The following is a 16,413-nucleotide window of genomic DNA, read 5'->3' as shown; positions in this document are numbered from 1 at the left end:
TCCAAATGCAGGGGGCCCGGGTCTGACCCCCGTCAAGGAACTAGAGCCCGCGTGCATGCCACTAGAAGTCTGCATGTCGCAACGAAGGTCCCACGTGCCGCAACAAAGGTCCTGTGTGCCGCAATGAAGACCCAGCACAGCCAAAATAAATAAAATAAATAAATAAATAAATAAATATTAATGGAAAAAAAAAAACTGAGGCCAGTTCTAGAGGTCTAAGAACTTGAACCTTGCCTAGCAAGACCTTACATGGTATTGCATTTGGCTTGCCTCTATGCTTTTGGGTAAATATCCTTTTAGAACTGTTAGATAATAAGGTACTCTGAAATTTGAAATGCCATGTAAATGTGAAGAAAAGCTCCTCACATCTTACCATTAAAATAGACTGTTATATCAGGCTTCCCTGGTGGCACAGTGGTTAATAATCCACCTGTCAATGCAGGGGACACAGGTTCAAGCCCTGGTCCAGGAAGATCAGGGGACACAGGTTCGAGCCCTGGTCCAGGAAGATCCCACATGCTGCGGAGCAACTAAGCCCATGTGCCACAACTACTGAGCCTGCGCTCTAGAGCCTGCAAGCCACAACTACCGAGCCCATGTGCCACAAGTACTGAAGCCTGTGCGCCTAAAGCCCATGCTCCGCAACAAGACAAGCCACTACAGTGAGAAGCCTGGACACCGCAACGAAGAGTAGACCCCGCTCGACGCAACTAGAGAAGGCCCACGCAGCAACAAAACCCAACACAACCAAAAATAAATAAATTTATTTATTAAAAAAATAAAAGACTGTTATATCATAAAGAAGCAGTGTATTTCAGAAATGGGAGTTTAAGCTGATGCAACCAGAAGAAGAAAACACCAAAAAGCAGAGGCCAAGGAAGTGTAGGAATGGAGGGAAGTGAAGGAGACAGATGGAGCCAGGACAGTGTCTGTAAGATGGAGTTGGGGGGCTGAAAGAACAATAGAGCAGGGAGTGGGGCAGAAGGGGATTCCCACAAGAGAAAGAGACCGTAACACCAGGGATTAACTGAGACTACCTTGTTGTGACAAGCAGTTAAGTATAATACATCAACCTTATCCTTTTGCGTTCAGCATACATTCTGACTTTTGCTCGACAATATGACTTACTAGTTATTTCCAGAAAATAAGACTATAAGAACTCAGGAGACAGAAAATTGGGTTAAAATTCTTTAAAACTATAATAGAATGTTCAAAGAGGGACCCAATAAGAAAACGAGGATTTTATCAAAGTGTACCACAATTTTAGCTAGCATGTTTTTACTTACAGGAATGTTGATGAATACTGAATCAAATTCAGCTGCTGTCAGAAATCTTTTTAATGGTGCCATGAAATACTACCAGGAGAGAAGAGAGGGGTAATAATTAAGCACAACTTATCCTAATCTATATAATAGTTTTTCATCAATGAGCAATAAATATTACTGAAAGTTAATCAGTATTATGAACACCAAGAAAAAAGCAGAAACTATTTTCTCTACCGTAAAGATTCTATATTTGAACAGAGATATAAAGACATAAATACAAGTTAATACATTTAAAATATAAAATAAAAGATTTGGGCTATAAATCCTTCTGAAAGTAAGAAAAAAAAGAAGAGAGAACACCACTGGCCGAACTGGCAAAAAGTGGCAACCTTCTGGAGATATGTTTGAGGACTAATTCAAAACATCCCTCAAACGCTCTGTGAAGATTCTAGATCCCTGAGATCAATAATTTGCATATACAATTTACGGATCATTCCCCTTCATTCTTTGAGAATTTTAGTCCCTGGCCTACCATATCTCTGTCCAATACTACTCCCATCTTCATTTTTGGTCGTATCAGTATCTGTGCAGATGGTCCTTCCAATAGCCTAGCCTCTCGGTTCCTTGATCTCCAATAATCTGTGCCCCATCCTAGCTCAAGTCCTCTTGTGGTCACAGCCCAAGATCCTGTCATTACCAACAACTGCATATGCTCCATAGAATTAAGTTGAAGCAAGCAAGTCTCTGACCTCTACCCTCCTACCTTTACAGCTCATTTCTCCAAGGACTTCTCCAACCCACTGGGTCTGCCAATCCCCTGACCATCTCACATCCCTCATGTCCTCACTTCCCTTCTTACCCAGTTTACATTCCACGAGCCATCAACAGAATCACTGCCCTACAAGTACCCTTACGCTCTCTTCTTTCATTCTGGAAAAATGAAAACCCTGGTTAAATCTAGCTTGCCATATATTTTGTGCCTATACCTAAGAAGTTAAACAGAAGCTACACTGATAGCTAATCACAAAACCCAAATGAGCCTGTAATGTTACATAATCTTAGTACATTTACCCTCTCGTTCTCCTAAACAACTCTTCCACGCCTTCATCTCTCTTTTTAAACTTCCAAAACTTTCTCCTGGTTCTCATTCTCCTAGCCTCCAAATATGGAAGTCACCAGAGGTGACCTCAAACCTCTTCTCTATCAACATCCATTCCCTTGGTGATTCATCTAGTGCCATGGCTTTAAACACCACTGCATAATGATAATGGCCCAATCTATACATCCATTCAACCTTTCCCCTGAACGTCAGACTCATACATTTAACTTCCTCCTCAATACATCCCCTTGGAAGCTAATAGGTATTGCAAATTTAGTAAGTCCCAACAGACTCGTGATTCCTACACCTGTCCTTTTCCATCTCAGTCACCATCTTCACCACTTACAAAGTTACTCATGCTAAAAACCTAACATTGTTAGGAATTCCCACTGGGCAGTCCAGTGGTTAGGACTCTTGCACTTCCACTGCTGTGGGCCCAGGGTTCAATCCCTGGTCAGCGAACTAAGATCCCACAAACCGAGCCATGTGGCGTGGCCAAAAAAAAAAAAAAAAAAAAAAAAACAAGAACAGAAAACCTAGAATTCTTAATTGCTCTTTTCCACACATCCTTTACCTAATCCATCATCAAATCCACTTGGTTCTACTTTCAAAATTTATTCAGAATCTGACCACTCCCTGCCACCTCAACCAATACCACCATTTTCCATCAACTTAATTATTGCGATATCCTTCTAACATTTTTCTCAATTTCCACCCTTGCCTGACAAGAGTCAGAATGATCTGTTAAAAACTTACATTAGATCCCATCACTTCTTCTACTCAAAACGCTCTAGCTTTTAGCCAGGTGCTCCTATATGCCCCCTGTGACCTGGGGGCTCACCAAGTCTCTGATCTCACTGCTCCCCTGCACTCATTCTGCTTCAGCCTCCTGGGCTGTCGCTGTTCCCTGAAGCACACTGAACACTGTCCCACGTGAGGACCTTTCTCCCAGGGATTGTCCACTCTGGGATATTCGCATGGCTTGCTCCCTCCATTCACAAAGCTCTCTGCTTAAATACGATCTGACCACAGAGGCCTTCCATTACCACTCTATATAAGGTAACACCAGCCTCTCCCATCACTCACTACCCGCTTCCTCTGCCTTATTTTTCTTCAGAGAATTTATCACCACCTGGCATACTCATTTGCTTAAATTATAAACCCTCCCATGAGAGTGTCATGAGAATTAGAGCTTTGTTGTGTTGACTGCTATACCCCCAGTCCCTGGAATAGTGCCATTCACATACAAAGAAATCAATAAATCATTATAGGATGAGTAAATCTGCTTTGAGATCTTTAAACCCAAAGTTCTGCTGAAAATCAGAATATGCAGACACTATAGAAACACTGAGCCTAATGTATTAGCAAGGCAGTATTGGAGCATCAAGAATGATACCGGATGACTTACTTTTTCTATTGACTCCAATGTTTCTGTATATTTTTCTTCTGTCTGCTTGATTTCTGCTAGGCAGCAACTTCGTATGTCATTTTCTGGACATTTCTACAATTAGAATTTTCAAATTAACATTATTTAATCAAATTCATGTATTAATCTTTCCAGTAGAAGATAGAAAGAAAGAAAAATTATTGATTTTTTAAGGGTTCCATTCTAATAAAACACATAACTGAAATATATATTTAACTGCATTTGTGAAGGATCTTTGCTTTTTAAAAGAATTTGAACAATGTAAATGAAAAAGTTTTAGATAATTAAAAATATACTTTTGAGTATACTCTCTTTAAACTGAAACATCTATTTTAGTATAAATGTTACTGAATCTGGAAACATCATGAATGGTCTTATACAGTTTTCTCAATGTACAGCATACTTTACAAGTGCTGTAGAAATAACTGCAAAAATCATAAAAGGATACTTGGTAAGTAAAAAATCTTAAAATATTTTTTCAAGAGTCAACACCTTGGTGTTTGCTCTCTTACTGTTTAAGACTCTAGGCAGTAGAACATAGTAGGAAGATCAAAGTTTTGGGGATCAGATAGAATTTGGTTCAAGAACCAGTTTTGCTGTTATTCGTTTGTTATTGTGAAGAAGTTATCTAATCTCTCTGTGTCTCGGTTTTCTCATCTGTAAAACAGAATTACAGTACCCAGCCCAAGGAGCTGTAAATGAGATAACCTGTGTAGCGTGCTTAACACCCTGAGGAATGCACAAGAAGGGCCCTGTGCGTTCAATCATCATCACTGCTCACCCTGGGCCACATGAACAGCCCAGCACCGTAAGCTCAGTGAAGACGGTCCTTGGGAAAGACAATGAAGAATTTGCTGGAGCCCAAAGCAGTTGATAATTAAAGGGGTATGGACGATACTCCATCACCTAAAACACTCGTAAACTGCTGCCGCAGGCGTCCTGTCAGCTCGTGCAGTGGGTTAAAGCACACATTCATGACGTTTACTGAACACAGGCCAGCCAACTTGTTTCCATCCCATAGAAGCTACTGTCCCCTATGTGGGCACCGGACAACCCGCCGGCCCTTTATTAAATGCAAGAGGTCCAAGAGAGCTGAGCGAATTCATCAAAGCACCGAAGAAACCTAAAGTACCACCCAGCTGATGAAGAGAGTCTTTTGTGTAAAGAAAATGTTAATAAAAGCTTAAGCAACTGACCTTATTTTTCATTTCAAATTATATATGAGAAAATCATTCAAGGTAATTCTGAATGTTTTAGATATTTTAATGCAGATAAAACTTTGTGGGCTGCTATTGACTATGGCAATATCTGAAACTAAGTTTATAAAATAGTAAAAAATGCTAGGAGACCTATAATGAAACAAACAACAACAACAAAATATCTCATATCAACCCCTAACAAACAGGAAGAAATATTCTTTAACCTATACTTTATGCCACATCAAACTTAAAGTAGATTACCTGCTTTGCAAGAGATTTCCTTTCATAACAATATAATTTCATGATCCCCTGAAATTATGTTCTATTGCCACTCTGCAATTATTTAGCTGTGTGGCATGCCATTTACTTGTTAACTTGATTTTCTTACTAGTAAACGGAGAGATTTAGACCAGAGATTTCCTATGGTTGTTCTGAACCGTAAAATGTCATGTTTACATGTCTCCAAATGCAGCAACACGTCATGGTTATACAGTTACAAGCAAGTAAACATAAAAAAGAAAACAAACAAAAAAAAAATCCCAGCAGAAGTTACATAAATAATTATTGTATTAATTATAATTATGCTATTATTTTATAATTATAATTAATATACTTATAACATAAATATTATTTCATTTTATTAATTATAATTATTGTATTCATTCGTCTTTCAAATAATCACTTCCCTAATAAAATACTCAGAATAACGAGTCATGGTTATAGAGCTATAAGGAAGATAAAAAAGAAAAACAATGATCCCAGCAGAAGTTACATAAATAATTATAACTACTGTATTAATTATAATTATGCTATTATTTTATAATTATAATTAGTATAATTAAAACATAAATTTTATTTTATTATTATATTACTTAGTCCTTCCAATAATCACTTTCCTAATAAGATACTCAGAGTAACTTAAAAAACAGGCAAGTCAAAGTCCTACAGGCTGATGCGCCTCCTCTGCCTTCATCAAGTCCTCGTACACTTCGCCACCTTCGTCTTCCCCATAAACACAGTCGTACAGACCCTCTTCATCTTCCACACGGGTTTCACTGAAGCAAAAGGTATAACATAAACGTCATTTTCTAGCATGCGGTAAATACAGTAGTTAGAAATAGCTTACTGGTTATCAGCAGAAAATCCAGAGAGCAAATCAAATACAGTGGAAAGAATCAAAGGTTTACATTACAGCTCTGCCCCTCCTAATAAGAACAATGACAAACAAACGACAACCACAGAATCTGACAACGATGGCAGTGCCCTAACCTTCACTGGGCATTTACTACGCCTCTCTGCATGGGTTATCTCACCTGGTTTGCCCAGGTCCAGCATTAATTGTGTTATCAGGTGGGCACTGTTGTTTGGCCAATTCGAGTGACAAGGACTTTGAGAGAACACAATGTTCTTTGACTTGCCCAGGGTAACACAGCTAATCAGACAGCAGAGCCAGGATTTAAAACCCAGTCTGTCTCACACACTGAGTGTTTTAACTGCTCTATCATACTACCTCCCATTTTTCATATGTCAAGACCTCAGTTTCATTACCTGTATTAAAGGGTATAATATGGAGAAGACACGGGAGTTGGGGAGGACCTAATATGTTATAAATAATCTTTATAAAGCAAAAATTTCTGCTGATTATAATTGTCAATATCTAATGCAATGGTTTTCAAACCATGTTCCTTCAAGGCCACTCAGAGGGTACCCACAGGTTTGATTCTGTCAGATTCTGCTTTTATCTGTTCTATTTGTATTTTGCTTAAAGAAATGGTCCCAAGGCCACAAGACACTTTTAAAAGCCATTGAAATTCTTCTGCTGGTCTCCTGGCAGTGGAAAATAATCCCTATTTTTTTTTTCACATCTTTATTGGAGTGTAATTGCTTTACAATGGTGTGTTAGCTTCCTCTTTATAACAAAGTGCATAGGTTTACAATCTCAAATGAAGGGTTAGGGAAAGATAATCCAGTCACTGTGGAAGCGTTCATGGAGACTTTAAAAATCGGGCCCTATTCAGTCAACACAGAAACAGCTGTTTCCACCTATCACCCATTCTGTTACTACTCCTTAAGTTTTTCCTTTCAGTTCAAGAGTTCTAGAATTAGCTTCTATTAACTAATAATGCCAAAGAACTGAGATTAATAAATTTAGGTATGTTAGAAAGAAGCATTAATATCTCTCTGAAAAGAAATTCAACTCGTTCAGTACTGCCAGCCCTTAGCATTTCTCTTGGGCCTGTGCAGATAGAACATTATAAACTGACGTACAAAAATAAAAGCACTAACTATAAATGTCACTCTGCAACTCGGAGCATTTTTCAAAGTAGGTGCAATCACAAGGTTGTCTATGTTTGTCATGAAGAGTTATCTGGAGGCATTTGACAGAAATGAACTGTCAGACACCCAGAAGAAAGGAAGGTGCCTTAAGGGAGAACGCTCTGGTGGTGAGAGAAGTTTCAGAGAACCTGCTGTGAGAAAAATTCATTCCAGGATTACCTGTCCACCCATCCACCCACCTACCTGATTCTTAAACTAAGAACCTACTGATTGCCAGACTCGCCAGTGCTAAGAATGCATGGATCCAGAAGATCCAAGGGCTCTCCCATAGTCTAGTGTGGAAAACAGCACATAAACACATAATTCTATGAGTGCAGAGGAAAGAGTAAGAATAACTCTGACTAAGGAAGGCAGGGAAAGCTTCATGGAAGATGTTACATCTGAACTGGATCCTGAGTGTATTTATTTATTCAATAGGTATTTGCTGAATAAATACTATGTTCCAGCAGATATAGCTGCAGACAAGGCAGACACAGTTTCCACCCTCCAGGGTGACACAATGAATGAGAAGAGGGGATGAGCATTCAAAGGACCCCAACCTGTGCGATGGCAGAGAGGTGTGCAGAAGCTGGCGACGTGAGGGGTGGAGTCCCGTCCAGTGGGACCAGGTGAGTGAGGGGAGCCCCAGAGGGAAGAGGTGAACCAATCTGAGAAGGGCCCTGCGCTCTGGGAGCTCAAACTTACCTGGGCATCTGAGGACCACAGTGGGTTATAGAGGGGTAGTGTGGAGGGTCAAGAAGCCAAGCAGGGAGATAGAGAAGCCAAGAAATGAAATGCTGTGGGTGAGAGGTAATGAGTACCATAACCAGGGTAAAGGCAGATGAGGAGAGAAACAGAGACTCAGGAGACCGTGTCAGCTACAACCAACCAGACTTGGGGACCAATCCGGATTAGGGAGAGGGGGGAGGACTGAAGGATGCTTTCAGCTCTCTACTCTGAAAAACTGGGGAGATGGTGAGTCTTATTGGCAGTTCCAGAATTTCCATACTGAGGGGCTTAGGCAGGCAGTCTCGCCTTAGGCAGTCTCGCCTGAGAACAGTGGGGCTGTTAAACTGGTTCGAGCACTTTCTATAACTCATCAAAGGGTAGGAAGGTCTGATGAGTTCATGAAGGAACTGAGATTAAAGAAATGATAAAGGAGTAGGTTCTGTATCAAAGGGGATCCTGTTCAGAAGGAAAACAGGCTGTGAAATCCTTTTCCTCCCTCAGACCCTCCAACCCCCACCCCCAAACCAACAAAAAAAAAGCCAAAAAAACAAACAAAAAAATCACATCGTCTTTCTTAAGTCTTGCTATCGACTATTTTGCATGAGGGCAGAGGTACATATGTATAAATTCACACAGATTCTTCTCTAAGAATTGTAGGAGTGACACACACGCACCCACACACATTGCAACTGGGCTAGAACAGTTTGGGTTTTTGTTATTCAATCCCATACTAAAGCTGTTTTCCTTGCTAACAGTTTGGGCAGTAATCTCTGATTTGCACAAAATGAAGAAGGGAGAGAGGAAAAAGCTGTGATTCTTCAAACGGTCAATAAATCAACAGCAATCTATATTAGCTTTCCTGTGTCTGGGCAACCTAGATATGGTCCCGTCTGACACCCTGGTCATAAAGGTTGAAGGAGCAAGGACACTACCGTTTAGCCATCTTACACGCTCTCCATTCCATCCTGTGTCTGTTTCTCTCCACGTGAGGACAGAATGACTCCCCCTGCCTGGGGAGCAGACCAGTGTTTGTTCTGGGGCCCTCCCTTCAAGCGATTCACCCCCAGAGGTTAAAGGGAAGTCTATGAGCCCATAGAGGTCATAACAAAGCCAAGGCTGAAAAGCAAACCCTCATAGCAAACTCAAAAGCAGGAATTTGCAGGAAACACACGACATTTGGACCTCCGACCACCTGGTGAAGAGGTGAAGCAGACTGCACCTCCCAGAGCATGTGAGTTGGCACCTCAGAGCAGCCAGTTCAGGGGCCCAAGTTTTCTCCAAACTTGCATCCTCACAGGATTTATCTTGGCATCAACAGAACAAGACGAGGGAAGACTATAAAAATGAGTAGGTGTAGGTGGGGAGTTAAGATAGAATGTCATCATAGCACTGGAAATAATATTCTTTCTAAGACGACAAGGAATTTGATTATCTGATAAGTAATCTTATAGTCACTTTATGAAGACTGTAGCCAATTCAATGAGACAATCAGCAATTACCTTGCTGAAGATTAGTGAGTTCTTGGAGATTTTAAGAAGAGATGAGAAACCATTCTTGATACACATGTAAAATACAAGACTTCGAGGCCCATCCAAAGGCAGCCTACTCTGGGAAGGGCTACCAGCCTTGCCGGTGGCTCCTGCTGAGAGCTCTCAGAGGAGCAAGGCCTCTGGGAATCAATGCAGTGAGTAAGAGCCTCCACGCTAGAATAAGAACTGCCTGGGTTCCAATCCAAAGACTACTATTTACTTATGATCTTCAGCAAGTTATGATCTTCAATATGATCTTCAGCAAGTTACTTAGCTTTTCAAGCCTCATTTTCTCATTTGTAAACTCTGGTGATACTAGGAACAACCTCATAATGTGGTGTTACATGAGAGATGCGTGTAACATGGTTAGGACAGAAACGCGCACTCAGTAAGCTCCTATGAACTGATAGATGTCTCACGATAGACAGCTCCAGCCTGAAGCATCATGCCTGGAAGACAGTAAGTGCTCAATGCAGCTTTGGCCTATTAATTCAGAAACCAGATACTTACTGAGGACCTACTAGACACTAGACACTGAAGTGCTAGGGAAAGAGCCAGGAACAAGGTCAAGTTCCTGACCACATGAAGCAGGCCTTCTGATGAGGAGACGGATGAAAAATGAAGCAAGCCGAGACTGCCTCAGGTAGAGGCGAGTACCGTAGAAACACAGAGCAAGGTAAGGGTGGCAGCAATTTTAGATAGGAAAGGCCTCACTGGGAGAGCCATCTGGGCAAAGACCTGGATGGCGAGGGGTCAGCCACATGGGCAGAAGGGACAGCCAGTGTAAAAGTCCTAGGGCAAGAACAAGGTCCGTGTGCTGGGGTATTAGGATCGATCAGTGGATGAATTTCCACAGGATCTGAATCTCTCCTGGAGCAGAATCTATGTCTTCTTATAATTCTTTGCAAACACACCTGATCTTTGGCATCAGTTCCTTGAGGGGTGAGGATCAAGTTTTACCTTTATTTGTAATCTGCCCAAGTCACTCAATCAGCAGAAGATAACCAGCTGCAAAGACCTTTAGCCTCTCCCAACTATTAGATGATACAGCCCCAAAGGGTCCTCTCTTCAGAATCAACACCATCTAATGAAACATCCCTGAATAACTCCCGCCCACACTGATCTCGTTCGTCCTTGAACTTACACAGCAAGCACTATTTGTCCTACAGGTCCGGTGGTAGATTCTATTAATACTCCTCTCGTTAATTGTCTGATTCCAGGTTTATCTACTACCTTTACTATGCCTTTGAGAAACTTCCAAATGTTACTTCATTGCTGTCTGTTTCTTTACTCTCCATAGAGACTTGCACAATGCAAGGCACACAAGAGGAATTAAAAGCCAGTTGAAGTACATTTTCTCATGAAGCTTTCCATCAGGAGTCTGAGGTTAATTCTCACATGTCTTAATCACTAAGTCACGGTTCCCCTTCAGAGAGCTATTTTAACACCCACGGTTAAAATCCACAAAGGATGCAAAAATTGGCAGTGGTGTACTTTTGTTGAAAATGCTCAACATACTCTATTAAATCAGGCAGGCCTTTGTAGATGTCGTCATCATTAACGCTTTCTTCTGTCGGGAAGGGCCTAGGAGGGAGGGAAAAAAAAGAGTGAATAGGCAACAACTAGGCTGGACGTTTACCTCTCACGAAACACATACGTTCAGCTGCTACCAAAGTGGTCAGATCAGCCACCATGTTTAACACGACTTCTGGGGCTTCTCCCAAAGTGCCTGCCTGTGGCTGTGTCAGGGTCCCCCAGGGAGGCGTGGCACCTGCTACCTCAAATCACCTGCAGCAATCACGGCTGGTCACCACAGTCATGTGAGCAGTCGTGGACGCGCTGAGGTGCTCATCTGACCTCCCACCAGCCACACACCTGCAGGCTCACGTCAGTGCCCACTGCAGCTCCCCAGCTCAGAGTGGGTCCTTGCCTTTAGCACCATTCAGATTCTTTGCACTTACAGAATCTGATCTGACAAATAACTTGGTAATTAGGTAACAACCATTCTAGCATGACTCAATTCACTAGTATAGATGAGAATTAGAAAACAAAAATGCCATGCCCTTTATATATGATCATTGACTCTGATATACTTTTCTACTCAGACCATAAGTTGTGTGAGTTGTATTTTTTATTTTTCATCTATTGGACAAACAAGTCAAACAGGCCTCAAAAAGAGTACATTTTCTTTGTCCCCTGCTCAAAGAAAATCACTTTAGTTTCTACCCTATTCCTAGCCATTGGCTTCCCTTGTTTGCTTCGTACTATGAACTTTATTCATAACACCAACATAATGCCTTAAATTTATGTCTAACAAAATCACAGTGATTATACTATAGTGCCAAAAGTTTTACCCTTTTTTACATGAAGTCAGCATGTCATATGTTCCATAAAAACAAGAGGATCCATCAAAATAAAAAATAAGCACTAGATAATTACTAAATAACTATATTTAGTATAGTGAAAACATTTTCACATTCGTCTATGCATTAACTTAGTACTTAAGACATCTGAGGAACATATATTTTTCAAATAAATTAAAATGTGTGAGAAATGCCAGTTTCAAAATCCTTTTTTAAATAAATTTTGACACATTTTATTATACTCTTATATACAAGTCTATTGTAGTAAAAAATTTAAATTATAAGTAAGAATAACGAGGAAAAAACTCTTCTATATATAGTTTCAGAATCAACAATATATAAATACAAGAATAGAATCATGCTATTTCAAAATTTGCTGTTTGCATATAACAAAATATATATTGACATGGAAAGATAATCATGTATTGAAGAGAAAATGACAAGGTATGGAACATTTATCCAGCCTACAGACTACTGTAGAAAGCTGCCAAACTCATGGCCCATTTCTGAGGAAGGGTCTGTGGGTGTCTTCCCCAAGGTCACTGTGCTTTGTACCCAGGGACTGGGCTGTCATGCTTGGATCCTCTCTGTTTGAATCTGAATGGGAACAGAAAAATGGAAGCAACAGAAGAAGAGACCCAGGGTCACAGAGCCCCATAACGGCTGGAGACTGAATTATGGAGCCCTGAGGAAATCAGGTAAAAAATGAGATCCATTCCATTTCCATGTGGCCTGGCTGTGTGGCTACTGAAACTGTTTTTCTGTATTTCTAACGTTCCTAATAATACAACTTTCTGACTGACCTAACTTGAATATGCAGTATTTTAAACAGAAAAGGCCCGATACAACATAACACATCTACCTTTCCATACTTAACTGACTGCATAATGCTTCACTGCATGGAGAAGGTATAATTTAACCAATTTACAGTGGACCCTTGAACAACAAGGTTTCAACTGCACACGTCCACTTATAAATGGATTTTTTTCAATAGTAAATACTACAATACTACACGATCCACAGTTGGTTGGAACCACGGGTGCAGAGAAACTGAGGATGCAAAGGGCCGAATATAAGTTATACTTAAATTTTCAACTATGTGGATGGTTGGTGCTCCTAATTCCCACGTTTTTCAAGGATCAACAGTACTTCCAAGTTTTTCACTTAGTTCCAAACTTTCAATACACCTTCTTGAACATATATTATTTTATATTTGTCTGATTATTTCTTAAATGCCTAGAAGTTGTGACTTATTGTTATGGCCTACAGGATATAAATGTACTGCAATATCTTTTTAAAAAATATCTATTTAATTAAGCATTTGTGTTTGTCTTAATGAACCACCTGCATAGGAATGTTAGAGGAAGTTAAAAGAAAGAACTGTATCAGTGACAGTCACCAGTGAGTTGAGAACGATGTTTAGCCAATGTGTCTTATTCAACGCTACGAATAAGTTCTTACTTGCTCGATAAATTTCAAATGTTTATTGAGCACTTATATACCCGGCCACTCTTCATGAATGAGATGTGGTCCCTGTATGCAAAGTGCTTTACACATAGTAGCCATTCAATAAACAATCACTTCATTGAACTGAACAGGACGTACGAACCACAGAGAAGCTAGCTTACCTGATTCCTGTGGCCAGCGCTACAGGTGTGCGAGAGAGTCGCGATAATGTTTCTATAACCTGAGAAAAGAGGAAAGGGCTCACTGGACGTGTATTTCAGAAAAAAATTTTTTTTTTCAAAAACAGTAGTTTTACAATCTAATATTAACAATAGCAGCGGAAACGTTAGTTTGCAGGTGTCACCAAAGTGCAGAAAGGGAAGAGTTGTAACTGAGAAGTATAAACACCTACTTATAATTTTGTCCCTTTCCTTAATATTGACTCTACTTATAATTTTATCCCTTTCCTTAATTTTATGACTCTAAGCAGATTACTAACCATGTGGTTTGCAGTTTCTTGATCAGTAAAAACAAGGAGTTAGACAGGGTAATTCTAAAGTTCTCATGTCTCCCCTACTACATGATCTGAAAGACCCTGTAACGCCGCTCTGTCCAAAACAGTAGACACTAACCACACAGAGGCTATTTAAATTTAAATTAATTAAAATCTTAAAAACAAAAAATCAGGTTCCTTAGTTGGACTAGCCACGTTGCATGTGCTCAGTAGCCCATGCGCATAGTGGCTACTGCATTGGATGACACAGACATCAAACACTTCCGTTATCACAAAAAGTTCTATTGGACAGCACTGCTGTATAGCAAAGTGGTTCAGAGGGTGGGCTCTCCAGCCAGACCACGTCATGTGAGTTCTGATCCCGACTTCACCATTTATTAGCCCTATATCCGTGTGCAAACTACTTAATTTCTCTGGGTCTCAGCTTTCTCTTCTGGCTACTGCCTATAATAATTAAGTTAGGTTATTAACAATCACTATCTTATTATGAGAATTAAAAAGATAATACATGTAAAGCATTTATATGGTAGCTATTCTTTATAATTGCCAACTTCAAGAAAATCACCTTATTCTAATTCTGAATATTTTCAGAAAAGGAATTTCCTAAATTACCCTTAATTATCTGTATCTGTTTCAAAAATTCTTCATAAAGGTCTTCAGTACCTAACCCTCGATGTGCCCTGCTAGAGCTTTAGCGTTAGTACATAGCAACTGTACCCTTCCTTCCCACGTTTACACCTAACAGCATCTCTCTCAAAGACTTACTGAGGAAGCTAATGAGCTAAAATGTGTTTTTCTCATGAAACCTGTTTCTATGATAATAGATATAATTTGTCTTAAGTATCTAAACAAAACGTAAATACGTTCTACTACAAGGCCTATTCACAATGAGAAAACAGAAAGAGAAAAGGTAAAAATCTATCTCTAGGTTGAGGTAGTCTTTGAATTCCCCAGTTCAAAGATGGAAATGTTTCCAGTACTAGGAGTCACATAAGGGTATTAGCCACACATATACTTATTTATCACCTAACTTCAGGAGGCAGTATATTGTTGTGGTTACAAACTCTGAACTGAGAACACCTGGATGAGCTAGGCCCACCTTCACCAGCCTCTATAAAATGGGGATAATAACAACTACCTACCTGCCTCACAGAGTTACTGAAAAATTAAATGACACAATGCCCATCAAATGCTTAACTCAACAAATGTGAACTGTTATTAATACATAAAATAAAATTATCATTATATACAAATGAAATTTAATCTAATCGAAGGCCTTTATGCAATTTCTTTCTGGTTTAACCTTGCTGAAGAGCAAAAAACAACCACCTAGGTAACACTTGATATCGATTAATATCCATAAGAAAGATAAAGCAACTTCAGTGAGTCTGTAAATTCAGAAGATCATGAACGAAATAATAAATTTATCAAAATAAACTGATTCAAGATAAAAATAATCACCTGCTAAGTTTCTAAAAATATGCATTATTGAGTGAAAAGTCTAGCTATTGGAGGATTCCAGGATAATCTGTGGAGTAATATTTAGACTGCTGACTTAACTACATTGTTGAATTTTAGCATGAGCCTTATCCTGATGCAGCACTGTTCTAAAGTTATGGGGTGAAGTCGGCTTCTGATTCGTTTTTTCACAGCAGTGTCACTGCTCAATAACAAGAGAAATAGCAACAGCATTAGTGCCGCTATGTGTTTTACTACTGCTATTATTTAACACAAATGTTAGTCACAACCTGTCCCCGCCACACAAGACTATATGTAGTTTGACTTTTTTAATACAATTGTCCACCAGAGGGAGCGAGACAATAGTCTATCACTTCACTCCTGCATTGAATGTAAGTACAAACATTTCTGAAAATTAACATGCTGAAACCAACTGTTATTTACTTAAAAGGATTATCTAGTCTATTCAATGATAGAAAAATAACATAAAGATAAAAGTTCAGTGGATGGGACTGAAGGATAATAGGTAGCATGTCTTAAAGTGAATCTCCCAGGGGACTATCACTCAGTTTTGTATCTATCTTATTGTACATCAAGTCCATCCATTAACTCAAGTTTAGCCAAAGCAAATAAGGACTGTTTGGTCAATGTAGTGTTTTTAGAACAGTGTGTATTCTATATAAAGGTGGAGTGTATCCGGATTTGGAATAGACAAGTACACAAATTAATGCCAGATTCTGAAGTCCTCTGTGTGGAGAATGACCTGCTGTTAGAAACATCCTTCAAGTATATTTACAAAAGAAAATAGCCCCAAGGGTGGTAAGAAGACTATTTGCCTTGAAATGTCTTAATTTCTAAATTGTTGCCTCAAATAACATGACATATGGACATTTACTCCCAGAAAGGGGGGTAACAAGTTAGAATATTTGCAGGTTAATAGGCTGAAAACCAACTACTAAATCCACATCATGGATTTTCCTTCTCTACCTACATCCATCCCTTGTTTGATAAGAAGAATGGCATTTGCAAAGAAATGAAAAAATTCCAGATAACAAGAATAAGAGTTACC

At 39.6% G+C, this 16,413-nt stretch overlaps 1 protein-coding gene across 6 annotated transcripts in view; it reads right to left on the bottom strand.

Moving 5' to 3' along the window:
• The window catches only part of VAV3 (vav guanine nucleotide exchange factor 3), a 397,836-nt gene that overhangs the window by 208,268 nt on the left and 173,155 nt on the right, over nucleotides 1-16,413 (bottom strand). For all 6 annotated transcript variants that reach the window (XR_016394621.1, XR_016394620.1, XM_089918782.1 and 3 more), the window contains exons 3-7: nucleotides 13,555-13,613; nucleotides 11,082-11,147; nucleotides 5,936-6,044; nucleotides 3,773-3,865; nucleotides 1,287-1,355 (exon numbers count right to left, since the gene is read on the bottom strand). Coding sequence is in view for 4 of the 6 variants with exons in the window: in XM_089918782.1 (XP_089774908.1) it covers nucleotides 1,287-1,355; nucleotides 3,773-3,865; nucleotides 5,936-6,044; nucleotides 11,082-11,147; nucleotides 13,555-13,613 (396 nt within the window). In the remaining 2 variants the exon portion in view is untranslated. The remainder of the gene's footprint in view (nucleotides 1-1,286; nucleotides 1,356-3,772; nucleotides 3,866-5,935; nucleotides 6,045-11,081; nucleotides 11,148-13,554; nucleotides 13,614-16,413) is intronic.

The sequence above is a fragment of the Delphinapterus leucas genome, chromosome 1 (assembly GCF_059928025.1).
Source record: "Delphinapterus leucas isolate spDelLeu-1000000601 "Yukka" chromosome 1, BTC_Dleu_Yukka2, whole genome shotgun sequence".
NCBI classification, from domain to species: Eukaryota; Metazoa; Chordata; class Mammalia; order Artiodactyla; family Monodontidae; genus Delphinapterus; species Delphinapterus leucas.
This window is presented reverse-complemented; position numbering and strand designations above follow the sequence as displayed.